This window comes from Scatophagus argus, chromosome 3 (genome assembly GCF_020382885.2).
Source record: "Scatophagus argus isolate fScaArg1 chromosome 3, fScaArg1.pri, whole genome shotgun sequence".
NCBI classification, from domain to species: Eukaryota; Metazoa; Chordata; class Actinopteri; family Scatophagidae; genus Scatophagus; species Scatophagus argus.
This window is the reverse complement of record NC_058495.1, coordinates 26,334,936-26,351,969: the sequence shown is the minus strand read 5'-3', so window position 1 is coordinate 26,351,969 and position 17,034 is coordinate 26,334,936. Positions and strand designations below refer to the sequence as shown.

General features: G+C 39.7%; 6 protein-coding genes across 6 annotated transcripts in view; all 6 read left to right on the top strand.

Annotated features, from left to right (window-relative positions):
- Positions 1–17,034, top strand: part of LOC124057033 (nuclear factor 7, ovary-like) — a 546,992-nt gene that overhangs the window by 361,652 nt on the left and 168,306 nt on the right. The window lies entirely within an intron of this gene.
- Positions 1,124–2,487, top strand: LOC124057046 (odorant receptor 131-2-like). Its single transcript, XM_046385127.1, has 2 exons — positions 1,124–1,377; positions 1,652–2,487. Exons 1-2 carry the CDS (start codon positions 1,228–1,230, stop codon positions 2,417–2,419), a joined length of 918 nt encoding a protein of 305 aa, XP_046241083.1. The 5' UTR covers positions 1,124–1,227; the 3' UTR covers positions 2,420–2,487.
- Positions 4,715–5,858, top strand: LOC124057045 (odorant receptor 131-2-like). The gene is made up of 2 exons (XM_046385126.1): positions 4,715–4,867; positions 4,969–5,858. Exons 1-2 carry the CDS (start codon positions 4,718–4,720, stop codon positions 5,734–5,736), a joined length of 918 nt encoding a protein of 305 aa, XP_046241082.1. The 5' UTR covers positions 4,715–4,717; the 3' UTR covers positions 5,737–5,858.
- On the top strand, positions 8,070–9,388 carry LOC124057146 (odorant receptor 131-2-like). Its single transcript, XM_046385281.1, has 2 exons — positions 8,070–8,413; positions 8,603–9,388. The coding sequence occupies exons 1-2, from the start codon at positions 8,258–8,260 to the stop codon at positions 9,386–9,388; spliced, it is 942 nt and encodes a 313-aa protein (XP_046241237.1). The 5' UTR covers positions 8,070–8,257.
- Positions 11,280–12,436, top strand: LOC124057051 (odorant receptor 131-2-like). Its single transcript, XM_046385140.1, has one exon. It carries the CDS (start codon positions 11,472–11,474, stop codon positions 12,234–12,236), a length of 765 nt encoding a protein of 254 aa, XP_046241096.1. The 5' UTR covers positions 11,280–11,471; the 3' UTR covers positions 12,237–12,436.
- Positions 14,521–16,493, top strand: LOC124057042 (odorant receptor 131-2-like). Its single transcript, XM_046385122.1, has 2 exons — positions 14,521–14,896; positions 15,302–16,493. The coding sequence occupies exons 1-2, from the start codon at positions 14,741–14,743 to the stop codon at positions 16,073–16,075; spliced, it is 930 nt and encodes a 309-aa protein (XP_046241078.1). The 5' UTR covers positions 14,521–14,740; the 3' UTR covers positions 16,076–16,493.

Genomic DNA, 17,034 nt, shown 5'->3' with positions numbered 1-17,034 from the left:
ACGGCCCTGAAGGCTGGAGTGTGTGTTCAACACGCCAGCTATAAAGACAGAAACTCACTGGAGCCTGTGTGTTGGTGTCGTCGCCTGAACGCACCGCCTGAGGTAAGCACCAACTGCTGTACACTGCAGTCATGTGTCTGAAACACATCAGTTCACTCATGACTTTACAGCTGACACTGTTGGCTCAGCAGACAACAGACAAGCCTGTTTGCAGGATTTATTCACTGATTGTTAGATGTTCAATAAACTTTTTCCTGTTTCAGAGCTTTTTGTATTTTTCAGCACTGACAGTAAGAAACTGTAAAATCTTGTTTTTTATATTTTAGACTGATGCTGGGATCTCCTGCTTTCTATCCAGCTGTTATCCCTGAGTTTCTCTGTGCAATCATACATTTTAACACAGATCCTACAGTGTTCAGCCACATCGGGCTTCTTCAGATGCTTTGTGTGATTTAAAAACTGGCACCAGAAGTTGGTATGTTTTCAAACTTTTGATTACATTTTTTACATTTGTTATTGTATGGAGTCAAACGCTAACCATCATGTCAGGGTGGAGGTACCGCTGCACTACATCTGTTTACATTTATGAAACACATTTAAGTGCACATTTGCTTTTGTACAGTAACTGCTGTATGAATCAGATGAGCGCAGAAGAGAGATTTTCTTGTGCGCTGAGCTGAGATGGGAATGTTGGTGGCACAGAAACATACATCTGTTTCGGTATGGACTAAACCTTTAATGGAAGACTTTAGTTTGGATTTAAAATTTTATGACCATATTATTGTGTGATAAAGTCACAGCAATCAATAAATGTCCACTGGATTATTAACGAGGAAACAGACAGATGATGATGTAAAATGACACCTTTATGAAATGATTCACATACGTGTGCTGTGTAAATTTATCATGATTTGTTGCTGTTTGTATGTTCCCTACTGATGCTAATTGATGTTGATGGCAGTGAAGTCTGATGTCCATGGAGTCACATGGGGAGTGTCTGGGCAGTTAGTGTTCAAACTGTTTGTTATTTTCAAAATATAAAAAATTAAAATGAAAAATTTACCATAAAACAGATGTTTTAACTGTCCTATAATCAATGCTGTCTTACATTTGGTGCAGTACATAAGATTTATTGCATTCTATAATTATTACAAAAAGTGTGTGTAGTAATATCTGGTTAATGTGTTGTTTTCTTGTCTTGTCAGGTTACTCGTCAGCTTTTAAGAGATGAACGAGTCATCTGCCAACATCACACTGGTTGGTCGGAATCCAGATTCCTTGTCCAAAGCTGTGACCAAGAATGTGATTGTTCTGGTTCTTGGCATCTCCATCAACTACATCAATGCAGGCCTTATTCACACCTTCAGCACACACCAGGTCTGATATTACTAATAAGTAATTTTACTCTGTATATTTGGGAGAAATGAATATTTACATAATTTACAGCTCTACAGGAACCACAGACATAGACAGCTGAGAATGTATCATTTGTGCCAGTAAAAACCAGACACACCACAGAGGTCTGATCATGGGAAATATAAATGTAAAGACCTTTGGATGAGTATTCATCATCCAGATGAGGATATGTTAATACCAACAGTAAATGAAGGAGTTACCCCACCCTTTACATATCCTTTGTTTCGCCTTCCAGATCTTCTACATGAATCCTCGTTACATACTTTTCATTCACCTGGTGGTCAACGACATGATCCAAGTGACCCTGACCGTCATCCTGTTTGTCATCAGCTACACCATCTACAAATTAAATGTCTCCGTCTGTTGCGTTTTCATCCTTCTTGCCCTGTTCACCACTGAAAACACTCCTCTGAACCTGGCCTGCATGGCGGTGGAGTGCTACATCGCCATCTGCATTCCCCTTCGCCATGCGCAGATCTGCACCGTTAAGAGAACATTAATGCTGATTGGTTTGATCTGGACAACAACCTTGCTTTCTGTTATCTCTGATCTCTTCATCACTTTGGCCACACAGCCTCTGGACTTCTTTCATTCCCGAGTGTTCTGCCTCAGAAAAACTGTCTTCCCAAACCCTCTCATCATTAAGAAGAGAGATGTCACATATTCAGTGTTTCTGGTTATTGTTTGGCTCACTATCTTTTACACGTACTTCAAGATCCTCTTTACTGCAAAAACAGCAAGCAAAGATGCCAAGAAAGCCAGAAACACAATCCTCCTCCATGGGTTTCAGCTGCTGCTGTGTATGTCAACATATGTAGCACCTCAGCTGTTAGATGTTATACAGCAGCAGCTCCTTAAGACTCACACAGACTCTCTCTTTATTTTCTATATTATTGTCCAGGTCCTTCCTCGTTCCATTAGTCCATTCATCTATGGCATTCGAGACAATACTTTCAGAAAGTACTTGAGAAGGTATCTGTTGTGTACTGACACCACTCTGTAAGATACCATCCAAAAACTTTACTTAGAAGAAAAATGAAAGCCTGGCACAACTCTCGTGGCCTCACTCTCATGCAGACAGTGTAAAGTTCAAACACAGCTGTTACACATTCATGCAACTCGGACAGAAGCACGAGAAACAGCGTTACAAGTTAATCCACATATCTCTACCTTTTCGACGACAAATTTGATGTAAGACATTAACCACAGTGGGCCCTTTGACAGCAAGACCTTGCAAATGTTGATAATAACATCCGTCAGAGCTCAGCATTGCTGTTTTCCTGATACTGGATGTCATGGGGGTCGCACACTGAGGGGGACCAGTCTGCAGTTTGGGGTGTCTGGTTCTGAAATAACTTTCAGACAGTCCGGACAGACGGATCTTATGTTCAAAACATAACAGATCTTCAATCACCATAAATTAACACCTAAAGGAGTCATTCCACATAACAAATACTTTTCATGCTTTACAGTTTGCTGATTCTAATGCAGGACTTTTACTTGTAAACAATGTGGTATTACTACTTGTACTGACATAAAGGATCTCAGTACACTGTGACACTGACAAACAGTCAAGTGTGTTTGACCATAAACTTGGACATTTTATCATCAAGGATTAAACCCAGCAGGAAATAGTAGGAAATAAATAAATAAATACTAATGATAATAATAATATAAACAAACACAGGAAATAATGTCACACACACACACACACACACACACACACACACACACACACACATCCAGGGACATTTGCCAACCCTCCACATATAAAGAGATTTTCCATGGCCATGTTGTTGATGTCGAAATGCAGTAACTGGGGTGAGTACCACCAGCTGGGAACTACAGATTACATTTGAACTTTGACTGAACTGATCTTTTGTCACTGTGGCAGAGTCAGAATGTTTTTCACCTGCTGATCTGATATTTTTATTTCCCTGACTGCCACAGCGCACTTTAAATTTGTTCCAAACTGAAACATGGACGCTTTGAATGTGATTCAAACATGACTCTTAGTCTGATTGTATAATAATACTGATAACAAAAGAGTTAATGCTGTTTGATTCAGGTCTGACCTCTGAATTTGTGCACAGCTTTAACATGAGGGTTTTCTGAGGCTTTGGAAAGTATACAGACTTGAAAATTGTTAAATGACAATGCTTCCTCTTGTTATTTTCCTTATCATACTTTAATCTTGTGATGCATTCAATTCAGCCGAAATACCGAGAAATTAGTTTGTGCTTTTTAAGTTGACACTCTCATTTTCTGCCTGAGTTGAGGACTTCTGTTGCAAGTTGTTGTTGTTTAATTATTCAGATTATCCATAAAGACTTTCAACTCGCAGCACCAGTTCTGTCCAAAAGAGTCTCACTCTTTCAATTCAAAAAGACTCTCTACCTTTAATGAAAGCTACAATTTTTGTGCCAAACCAAATGTTAAGTCTCAAGCTTTGATATTAGATCATGAAACAGAAACAAGCTTTAAGACGTAGACAAGATGTCACTGTAAATTCACCGTCCATCCTGTCTGCCGCAGAGGAAAAGATGTTGATGAATTAGGTGATCGTGGCTGTTTAAAACACTGATCCACCAGTGCAGACAATATTTAAGGATGTGGAAACCGACAGGAGAACACGAGTTGGCTGCAGGTTACTTACACTGTTTACTCTCATCTGGAATAACTACAACGTTATCGTACTCATTGATGTATTTTATGTTTCTGGTTTACTGTAAGGCTTTAAATTCATTTTTTTCCTGTTGCATTAGTATTCAAAACTCAAGTGAATATTCAAAGCTCTTCAGTGTTTTATTGTTTCTGATCTGATTAGAATCTGCAAAGTGGTTTAACACGTAACAGGCTTTCATGTTGTAACTCGGTGAAAACATTTAATTAATGCTGCTTCTCACTGAATCTGACAACACATCTGAAAACATCAGATGTGTTGTTATATTATCTATATTCTCAGCTATATCTATATTTATCTACCTTTCTGATCAGCACAAAGTTATCCACTAAAAGGTGTTGTACAACCTCGATTCCAAATCAACGAAGATGTAAACAAAATGCAACAAAACAGTTTTACAGAGAGTCCCTGGGTCCATGTACTAAAAGCCTTTCGTGAGTCACGTTTCACAAAGAGGTGAACATCGGCCCATCCACGCTTGCGAGCAGCTGAGCCTTTCGAGGGTGGCCTATTCAAACCCGGTCACGTTATCTGAACCCGTTTACCTGTGGAATGTTACAAACACAAAAGGTACTTAAGACTGAAAGATCCTTTCTTGTTCTTTTCCACTTTCAACAGATGAACGCGTCATCAGCCAACGTGACGGTGGTTATCGAGTATCGAGACTCCTTCGCCAAAGCTGTGACCAAGAATGTGATTGTCCTGGTTCTTGGGATCTCCATCAACTACATCAATGCAAGCTTCATTCACACCTTCAGCAAACACCAGGTCTGATACTCCTTCCATGTGTAAGCACTCAAAATGAATATAGAGAAGAAATGATGAGAAGTTTGAGTAAGGCTTCAAGCCTTTTTCTCTCAACCTTCCAGATCTTCTACATGAATCCTCGCTACATACTTTTCATTCACCTGGTGGTCAACGACATGATCCAAGTGACCCTGACCGTCATCCTGTTTGTCATCAGCTACACCATCTACAAATTAAATGTCTCCGTCTGTTGCGTCTTCATCCTTCTTGCCCTGTTCACCACTGAAAACACTCCTCTGAACCTGGCCTGCATGGCGGTGGAGTGCTACATCGCCATCTGCATTCCCCTTCGCCATGCGCAGATCTGCACCATCAAGAGAACATTAATGCTGATTGGTTTGATCTGGACAACAACCTTGTTTTCTGTTATCTCTGATCTCTTCATCACTTTGGCCACACAGCCTCTGGACTTCTTTCATTCCCGAGTGTTCTGCCTCAGAAAAACTGTCTTCCCAAACCCTCTCATCATTAAGAAGAGAGATGTCACATATTTAGTGTTTCTGGTTATTGTTTGGCTCACTATCTTTTACACGTACTTCAAGATCCTCTTTACTGCAAAAACAGCAAGCAAAGATGCCAAGAAAGCCAGAAACACAATCCTCCTCCATGGGCTTCAGCTGCTGCTTTGTATGGCTTCATATGTAGCACCTCAGCTGAAAGATGCTCTGCAGCTGTGGTTTCCTAAAACTTTTACAGATTCTCTTTTTATTTCCTATATTATTGTACAGATTCTGCCGCGATCCATCAGTCCATTCATCTATGGCATTCGAGACAATACTTTCAGGAAGTATATGAAAAGGTACATGTTTTGTAAAGTCAGCATAACCTAAACAGCCAAGACAACAAGACTGTGTACTGTGATAATACTGCCGCATTCATACGTGATACAATTAGGTCAACGCCTTCCAAAATAAGTTATAATTACACTTCAGTGGATGTTGTACTACTAATTCATCTTTAAGTTTAGGTTTACTATGGGTTTGTTGTTGCTTTTTTCTCTTTTCGCTCCCTATATTTTGTAATGTTGCTTTACATGTAATGTAGGTAAAGAAAGGCCTCCACAGAAATAAGCTAAGCAATCAGCCTAGCTAGCAGCCTACCCCAGGGACGAATTAAGGGTCATGTGGGCCCTTGGGCAAGGCATTTGCTGAGACCCTCCCCACACACACACAAAAAAAGTCGCTAAAAAACATGATCAAAAACACCAAAAATGTTTTCGCTATGGTGCGAAATCCATCAAGAGATATCAAGAGATAATCAGCAAATACTGCCGTTTGAATTTGAACCTACCATCGGTGTAGCAAATGGATAGCTTAGAGCCAGTTAGCAATGTAGCATAACCATAGCACAGCCAGATTGTACCATAAGCAGAGGACAGATGTGAATTGTGGTGTTATTCAAGTTCACATAAACCTATTATGTTACGAGCAATAAAAGCTTCCAAACAAGAGTACATAACATTCTCCTTTAAACAAGCTTTGCTTTCACAGGCTATGCTATTCAATTCAACGAGAAAGGCCACACCAAAAACTCAAAGTACGCATCAAATACACTTTTTTCAAAGATGGATTGTGTCACTTTAGGTAGTTCTCTTCACACTGATTTAAGTGTTCATCTTTCTGATCACTTTTATTAGTTATTCAATGCTGTAAAAAGGGGCTGAAATGTCATGATTGACAGCTGAGTGCTGCTTCTGATTGGTTTGGATGGATGTGTGGGCGGGGAACCATGGCTCCACTTCCCCGATCACTACTGCACGAACTCCAAATGACGTCACCGGAACAAGATGGCAGCATTCCTATCTGCGATATTTTACCTTCGCTTCTTATAGTGGGAGGAAGCGGAGACACATCAGCCATCTTTATTCATGTGATCTGCGTTGTGATGATTCAACATGGGCACATTGTGAATGCATTGCTAAAACGATATATTGTGCAGCACTAACTTAAGACCACCATTTTATAAACTCCATTAATGAGTAAATCAGTAGATCACTTATCACTCAGCACATTTTCTGTTTTCTCTGGTGATGCAGCACCAGTTTCAAAAATATTTGTGTCTTTCTCTCACATGCAAGGCCCAGTGCAATGAAAACCATTTTTCCAGCAGCGATAATTCTTCTTTTCTATCAAATTAAAATATATTGTCTGGGTTTATTTACTTGTAGAATCACCCATTGTTTTCCATTAGTACACAGTAAATGTACTGTACTAAAAATACACATGTATTACATCGCAGAAGCACGCCAAGTGGGTGTGTTTCAGGTCAAGAGTCTGCACACATACGAAGTGAAGCTGCTCTATAAAACACCTTTTCTTGTCATGTTGGTGCCGATGATTGACCAGATTAGAAGCTGCTATCTCAGGTTAGTACTGAATGCCTTGCTGCATTTGACTACTTCTAATTTCATAAGAAATTTCTGAGAGAAGCTTGAGAAAGTTTGATTTTTTTTAAATCTTAGTGTTGTTGCATGTACATACATTCAGAATTTTTAAGTCCAAAGTGTTCACAAAAATAGGAAAGGAGGAGGAAGGAAAACCAAAACAGATAAAACAAAAAGCCAAAACAAAGCAGCCATGGTCACAAGAAGGGCATATACATTATTTCTATCTACTAACAAAAGTCTTTTCTCTCACTCAGATGCTGGTAATTCTTTAGATAGGATATGACTTCTAACCACTGTTCTTTAGTTGGAGGTTCTGTTCATCTCACTGACTTTCTTCTTGTGATCAACAATATCGTGGCTAAATATCTATCATTACCAAGAACATAATCATTTCTATCTCAGAGGAACGTAAGTTTGAATTCCTTTCCATATCCCAGAATGTCTTTGATTGCAACATGCACACTTTGTGTGTGTTGTTTGCCTTCCTGTCCTCACAGATTCTCCAACACGACTGTTGTGAACCAGTCTGTTTGCTCTTTATTTTAGGTGTAATGAAGTCACAGGTTAGATTTTTCCAACCAGCCTCCTTCTATTCCTTTGACTTGCAATCTTGATACTTGTTATGGCATTCTTATTGTTTTAAGTCAGTGCCATGATATCGGAGCTCTGCTTCTCTGACTCCCACGTTATAAATATAACTTACAAAAAATTCCAGATGTTGAATTCTTTGGTCAATATTTATTTAATTTCGTCCACAACAAAAATTCTTACTAACGTGAGGTCAAAAGACCGCCTCGATGCCCCGCTGAAGTTTGGGTCAATCAAACTTAATTCTCTCATCATAAGCAAACCAACTCAGTTGTCTCACTTGCTTTCCTCATGAGGATTTTTTAAAGGACACTTCAGCATTTTATTATCACATGTTATGCAATTCTTTTGCTTTAGAAACAAGTTGATTGGACGAAATGAATTTCACGCCTGGATACAGCAATGTAACGACAGCTGTGAATTACTGGGACACGGTTGGCCAGGTCATCATCCAGAATGTGATTGTTCTTGTCCTCGGCTTCATCATCAACTACATCAGTGCCACAATGGTCCACACATTCAACCAGCATCACGTGTGTAAAGTGTTTTTACCTGGAGAATATTACAAAAGTACTTCTTTATCATTCTGGCATCCTCTACTAGTGAGGGTATGCAGACCGTCTACACAGACATTGTGAAGACCATGTTAGAACCAATTTGTGGTGGCTAAGATAAATGTGACATATCCTGCAATGTAGCCCCTGTTCTGTTGCTCATTTCAGATTTTCAGGTTGAAGCCTCGGTTCATCCTCTTCATCCACATGGTGGTGAACGATATGATCCAGCTGACAACCAGCATTTCACTGTACATCCTCGCTGCCTTCAAGACCATTTACGTCTCCCTCTGTTGTCTCATAATCCTGCCGGCTATTCTCACCACACAAAACACCCCTCTGAACTTGGCTTTCATGGCAGTTGAGTGCTACATTGCTGTCTGCATTCCCCTTCGCTACAACTACATATGCACAGTCAGAAGGACATATATTGTCATTGGCACAATTTGGACACTGAGTTCACTTTCTGTCCTACCAGATGTCTTCATCCTTCTGGCCACTGAGCCTGTGGAGTTCTTACATTCCAGAAGGTACTGCTCTCGGGACACAGTGTTCAGAAGTGCCTACAGTCTAAAAAAGAGAGATGCCTCCCACATAGCGTTTCTGATAGTGGTTTGGCTCACTTTGTTCTACACATACTTCAGAATTTTGTTTGTGGCCAAAGGTGCTGAAGCAAATGCCAAAAAGGCAAGAAACACTCTACTCCTTCATGGCTTTCAGGTGATGTTGTGCATGGTAACCTATGTACAACCAATGTTAATTCAAGTGTTCACAAACATTGGGATCACAGGGAGGTACATGCATTTTATTATCTATGTTATAAACCAAATGCTTCCTCGTCTTATCAGTCCTATCATCTATGGGTTACGAGACAAAACTTTCAGGAAATACCACAAAAAGTATTTGTGTGCAGTGAACGGCCACTCAAAGACAGCATCCAGGGAGGTCTCATAAATTAATATTTCTCAAGCCCCAAGTGGCCTCATGTTTGTATGTGAAGGTCCAGTGATAAACAGTGTTAAATGTCGCTGTGATTTATTTAACTGTCAGTGATGCTTGAGTTCATGTTTCTGCAGCATCACCATGCAGAATTTCAAAAGCACAGGCCTGTGTTGTGGTCCGTCTTGGAAGAAACCTCACTGTAATTTGGCTTCACTTACTGTATATTTAGGACATTCTGGAGAAATCTGTTACATTTATTAATCTGACACGAGTAGGTCTCAGAATAAGGTGTAACTAAGAATGAGAAAAACTGCTTTTATATGCCCTGAATATGCTTTATTTATGCATTATGAATAAATATGTATTAAAGAGATGTATGGGGTTTCTTATTCAAATCAAGTGGTTTTATTGGTCATTCCTCATTCATACTTTTCTTCTTCCAACCTCTTCATTGAGACTTCAAAATGTTGAGACTTTTCAAGCTCTCAGTGACAGAGTTTCCACTTTTTGTACAAAATGGCTTCATCCAAATGTTTCATTTTCTAGAAGGAAAACACTTTGTTATGCATCAGGAGAGCCATTCAGCTCCACTCAAATTCACTGACATACACTTTAACTGAAAATTGAATTCTGAAAAATTTGATTGTAGTGACGTTGAACTGCTGTCGATGCTGAGTCAGAGGTCCCCCCCCCCTAAAAAATGCACACACACACACAACCCCACCCCCATCCACAGCAAGTGGGGGTGGTGTGCAGGAACTGGGAACTGGCATTTTTTTCACTTTTAATTTTATCCAAAGCTTGACCCAATCACAGCTTGGTCTCAGAAAAACGTCATCTCGTGCAGCATCCTGCTGAATATAAAACTGTCAAACTGATGTCAGACTATGCATCTGCTGAATGTGGAGACGGTCTCAGGTAGGACACTGTTTGAGGCTCTCACACTCCTGTACTTTTGACTGACTGCTCTGTATTTGCTCATCCTGATCATCTTTAACGAGCAACACAATTCAGGAACCAGATGGTAAACAACAAGTGTTTTAAGAATACTGAAAGTGGATAAAAATTCAAGTCAGGATCTCACACTATCTCTTCATCCTGTTCATAAGATTTTCACTTTTATGTAAATGATTGCTTGCTTGTTGGGAAAGTGTGACAGTCTCATTCTAAAATAAGCTAAAAGTCTAAACCATAAACTGAATATGTGACTCTTGGTTTTAAAGTAAAGCATGTTGTTAACTTCATGTTTATTTATGTTGGATAATATAATGTGATCCATTTAATAATGAATGTTTTTCCTACAAAACCATAACAACGATTTTATTGGTTGTAGGTTTACTGTCATCTCACTACGTAATTCCTGTAATTGTTTAACAACATATTCCTCCAATAGTGGGAGAGATTAAACAAAGTTTTTTGATACAATGAAGAGCACAATAAATTACTCTAAATTAATTTTAAATTTGGACTATGAATCTTTTTGGCTGTCCTCTGTGCCAGAGTCTTGCAGGATCCTCAGATCAGCTCAATGAACTCCTCATCTCATGGCTTTAACATGTCGACTGGCCTGAGAAGTCGAGACTCTTACAGCACAGCTGTCAAAAATGTGATCGTTCTGACTCTTGGCCTTATCATCAACTATATCAACGGTGCCTTGATTCACACCATCCGAAAACACCAGGTCAGGCTTTATTATTGTTTAACTGTCACAGTCACAGCAGCGACTGCTAACCTCCTGCTGGCTACTGAGGAAGAAAGATATCAAAGTCTTCTTAATGTCATCGTGTTCCTCTGCAGTGACTGACAGGAATAATCTGTAAATAAAACACCCTGATTTTTTCTGACAAGATTTATAGAAAAAGTTTGCCAACTGAGAAGGACATTGCAGACATGTAAAGTAAATCTTTCCATGTGTCCTTTCTGAATTTGTGGAACTGTATAGTGATTTGTCCCTGCAGTCTGCTGCCTTGTCAGCACACTTATCAATCATCAGTCAGTCAGTCAGTCAGATAGAGGACAGAGGACAGAAAAATGGGTGGATGAGATGCTTAACTGACCGATTCCCTTCGTTTCTTCTCCTCTGCAGATATTTTATATGAAACCCCATTATGTCCTCTTCATCCACCTGGTGGTGAACGATATGATCCAGCTGGCCACAACAATAAGTCTGTTTGTCTCAACTTATATATTCTACAAAATTAATGTCTCCCTTTGTTGCCTCATCATTACCGTTGTCGTCTTCACCACCCTCAACACTCCGCTGAATCTGGCTGTGATGGCGGCGGAGTGCTACATCGCTGTCTGCTTACCACTGCAGCACGCCAAGCTGTGTACCATCAAAAGAACGCACATTCTGATTGGTTTGATTTGGGCCGTGAGTGCACTCTCAGCCCTGCCAGATGTGTTCATTACTCTGGCAACTGAGTCTGTACAGTTCTTTTATTCCACCATCTTCTGTGAAAAAGATAACCTGTTCCAACATCCTTTGCACTCAAAAAAGAGGAACGTTTGCTACATCATTTATCTCGTTGCTGTTTGGCTCACTCTCTTCTACTCTTACTTCAAGATCTTCTTAGCTGCTAAAAAAGCTAAAGCTGTTAAATCAGGTAATGGAGACACAAAGAAGGCCAGGAATACAATCCTGCTGCATGGCTTCCAGCTGATGTTAAGTATGTTAACTTATGTAGACCATTTCTTTATAAAGGCTCTGGTTTACTTCTTTCCCACACATTATTTACAAATAGTATTTGTTTGCTACATCCTCATCCAGATATTTCCCAGGTTTGTCAGTCCTATTGTGTACGGCCTACGAGACAAGACGTTGAGACAGTATTTGAAAAAGCATCTGCTGTGCCAGTGAGAGCGAGTGTCAAACCATGCACTGCAGGTAGCAGATTCAGCAGCTGCATGTGGCTCACATCACACCTCCTCCACAGGTGGAGGTTCTCAGTTTTCAGGCTGTTGTATTAGAGCTCAAATGCCTGGGCTCTTACAACTCAGATTCCAAAAAGGTTTGGATGCTGTGTGAAATTTCAATAAAGACAACAAATAAACTGTTTACCAACAGCAGCTTTATGCAGCGGCGGCTCACGAGGAAACCAACCAAATCTCAGCCACACAGTTTCATACCCAATCATGACACAAAGTTGCCAAATCGCCTGATTTTCACACCCATTTTCATGTACCAATTTCCTCCCGGGATCACAATTCTCCTGCATTTCTCCTGGTTTTCACAATTTCCCCTTACAATTCAAAGTAAAAGTAAAAGTATTTCACAGAAAAACGCTCTTACAGTCAAAACTGACCATTTTGTGGACAATGCTGCAAGCTCATTAAGGACAACAACAGACTCTGTTGCCCCTCTAAAAAAGAAACACATAAAGCAAGAGAGACTTGCGTCATGGTATAATAATGCAGTTCGCAAATTAAAGCAAAATGTGCATTAACATGAAAGGAAATGGTGTTCCTCCAAACTCACTGAATCTCACTCAATCTGACAAGACAGCCTTAGATCGTATAGGAAGGCCCTATGGACTGCCAGAGCTGAATATTACTCAGAATTAATTGAGGATAACAAGCATATCCCCAGGTTTCTGTTCAGCACCATAGCATTGTTATGCAGATGACACACAACTGTACTTGTTAATGAAACCAGATGAAACAAATCAGCTAGTCAAACTCCGGGAATGTCTTAAAGACATAAAAACCTGGATGGCTTGCAATTTTTTACTTTTGAATTCAGGCAAAACTGAAGTTATTGTTCTGGGGCCTAAACACCTTCAAAACAAATTATCCAATGATATAGCAATGCTAGATAGCTTAGCCTTGGCCTCAAGCTCCACTGTAACAAATCCAGGAGTAAATACATAGATAGATAGATAGACAGATACTTTATTGATACTGAGGGAAATTCAAGAGTAGTTATCTTTGACCAGGACATGTCCTTTAACTCACACATAACACATTTCAAAGACTGCATTCTTTCACCTCCGCAATATTGCAAAAATTAAGCACATTCTGAGTCAGAAAGATGCGGAAAAATTATTCCATGCATTTATTACTTCCAGACTGGATTACTGTAACTCCCTTTTATCAGGTTGCCCCAATAAGCCTCTAAAGACTCCAGCTAATCCAGAACGCTGCTGCACGATTACTCACAAGAACCAGCATTAGAGATCATATTTCTCCTGTACTGGCTTGTCAGCATTGGCTGCCTGTAAAATCCAGCATAGAGTTTAGAGTTCTCCTCACACATAAATTTTGTACAGATCTTCGGATTAAAAGCACACGTATAAATAGCAGTAAAAAATTAAAAATGCACACTTAAGAAAAATATAAAAATATAAAATACAAAGTAAAGTAACATAAATAAAGTGCACTTAGTGCCTTGTCTACAGTGTCTATGGAATGCTGTGTGTGTTGTTTTCTTACATTCTTTATCAGAATGCAGGAAATACACACACACACACACACACACACACACACACTAAACCCATGAATGATCCCAGGACATTTCTAAATCCATCTATAAATTCAGTGATTCACAGACAGAATAACTCACTCTGTGCATCTTTGGTGAGTACGCCGTCTTTCTGTTTTCTTTGTATACACAGACAGTATATTGGATTGTGGCCATTTTGTATTACACTTTTACAATGTGTGTATATCTCATTTTGTACAGTGGAGTTTTACATTTTATTCAACTCGACTATCAAATAATATCCATGAAGACAATAATGCTAACCTTGGTATTTGAACCTTTGGTCCTTTCATTTATGAGGCTCTCACACTCCTGTACTTTTGACTGACTGCTCTGTATTTGCTCATCCTGATCATCTTTAACGAGCAACACAATTCAGGAACCAGATGGTAAACAACAAGTGTTTTAAGAATACTGAAAGTGGATAAAAATTCAAGTCAGGATCTCACACTATCTCTTCATCCTGTTCATAAGATTTTCACTTTCATGTAAATGATTGCTTGCTTGTTGGGAAAGTGTGACAGTCTCATTCTAAAATAAGCTAAAAGTCTAAACCATAAACTGAATATGTGACTCTTGGTTTTAAAGTAAAGCATGTTGTTAACTTCATGTTTATTTATGTTGGATAATATAATGTGATCCATTTAATAATGAATGTTTTTCCTACAAAACCATAACAACGATTTTATTGGTTGTAGGTTTACTGTCATCTCACTCCTGTAATTGTTAAACAACATATTCCTCCAATAGTGGGAGGGATTAAATAATGTTTCTGATACAATGAAGAGCACAATAAATTACTCTAAATTAATTTTAAATTTGGACTATGAATCTTTTTGGCTGTCCTCTGTGCCAGAGGCTTGCAGGATCCTCAGATCAGCTCAATGAACTCCTCATCTCATGGCTTTAACATGTCGACTGGCCTGAGAAGTCGAGACTCTTACAGCACAGCTGTGGCCAAAAATGTGATCGTTCTGACTCTTGGCCTTATCATCAACTATATCAACGGTGCCCTGATTCACACCATCCGAAAACACCAGGTCAGGCTTTATTATTGTTTAACTGTCACAGTCACAGCAGCGACTGCTAACCTCCTGCTGGCTACTGAGGAAGAAAGATATCAAAGTCTTCTTAACGTCATCGTGTTCCTCTGCAGTGACTGACAGGAATAATCTGTAAATAAAACATCCTGATTTGTTCTGACAAGATTTATAGAAAAAGTTTGCCAACTGAGAAGGACATTGCAGACATGTAAAGTAAATCTTTCCATGTGTCCTTTCTGAATTTGTGGAACTGTATAGTGATTTGTCCCTGCAGTCTGCTGCCTTGTCAGCACACTTATCAATCATCAGTCAGTCAGTCAGTCAGATAGAGGACAGAGGACAGAAAAATGGGTGGATGAGATGCTTAACTGACCGATTCCCTTCGTTTCTTCTCCTCTGCAGATATTTTATATGAAACCCCATTATGTCCTCTTCATCCACCTGGTGGTGAACGATATGATCCAGCTGGCCACAACAATAAGTCTGTTTGTCTCAACTTATATATTCTACAAAATTAATGTCTCCCTTTGTTGCCTCATCATTACCGTTGTCGTCTTCACCACCCTCAACACTCCGCTGAATCTGGCTGTGATGGCGGCGGAGTGCTACATCGCTGTCTGCTTACCACTGCAGCACGCCAAGCTGTGTACCATCAAAAGAACGCACATTCTGATTGGTTTGATTTGGGCCGTGAGTGCACTCTCAGCCCTGCCAGATGTGTTCATTACTCTGGCAACTGAGCCTGTACAGTTCTTTTATTCCACCATCTTCTGTGAAAAAGATAACCTGTTCCAACATCCTTTGCACTCAAAAAAGAGGAACGTTTGCTACATCATTTATCTCGTTGCTGTTTGGCTCACTCTCTTCTACTCTTACTTCAAGATCTTCTTAGCTGCTAAAAAAGCTAAAGCTGTTAAATCAGGTAATGGAGACACAAAGAAGGCCAGGAATACAATCCTGCTGCATGGCTTCCAGCTGATGTTAAGTATGTTAACTTATGTAGCCCATTTCTTTATAAAGGCTCTGGTTTACTTCTTTCCCACACATTATTTACAAATAGTATTTGTTTGCTACATCCTCATCCAGATATTTCCCAGGTTTGTCAGTCCTATTGTGTACGGCCTACGAGACAAGACGTTGAGACAGTATTTGAAAAAGCATCTGCTGTGCCAGTGAGAGCGAGTGTCAAACCATGCACTGCAGGTAGCAGATTCAGCAGCTGCATGTGGCTCACATCACACCTCCTCCACAGGTGGAGGTTCTCAGTTTTCAGGCTGTTGTATTAGAGCTCAAATGCCTGGGCTCTTACAACTCAGATTCCAAAAAGGTTTGGATGCTGTGTGAAATTTCAATAAAGACAACAAATAAACTGTTTACCAACAGCAGCTTTATGCAGCGGCGGCTCACGAGGAAACCGACCAAATCTCAGCCACACAGTTTCATACCCAATCATGACACAAAGTTGCCAAATCGCCTGATTTTCACACCCATTTTCATGTACCAATTTCCTCCCGGGATCACAATTCTCCTGCATTTCTCCTGGTTTTCACAATTTCCCCTTACAATTCAAAGTAAAAGTAAAAGTATTTCACAGAAAAACGCTCTTACAGTCAAAACTGACCATTTTGTGGACAATGCTGCAAGCTCATTAAGGACAACAACAGACTCTGTTGCCCCTCTAAAAAAGAAACACATAAAGCAAGAGAGACTTGCGTCATGGTATAATAATGCAGTTCGCAAATTAAAGCAAAATGTGCATAAACGTGAAAGGAAATGGTGTTCCTCCAAACTCACTGAATCTCACTCAATCTGACAAGACAGCCTTAGATCGTATAGGAAGGCCCTATGGACTGCCAGAGCTGAATATTACTCAGAATTAATTGAGGATAACAAGCATATCCCCAGGTTTCTGTTCAGCACCATAGCATTGTTATGCAGATGACACACAACTGTACTTGTTAATGAAACCAGATGAAACAAATCAGCTAGTCAAACTCCGGGAATGTCTTAAAGACATAAAAACCTGGATGGCTTGCAATTTTTTACTTTTGAATTCAGGCAAAACTGAAGTTATTGTTCTGGGGCCTAAACACCTTCAAAACAAATTATCCAATGATATAGCAATGCTAGATAGC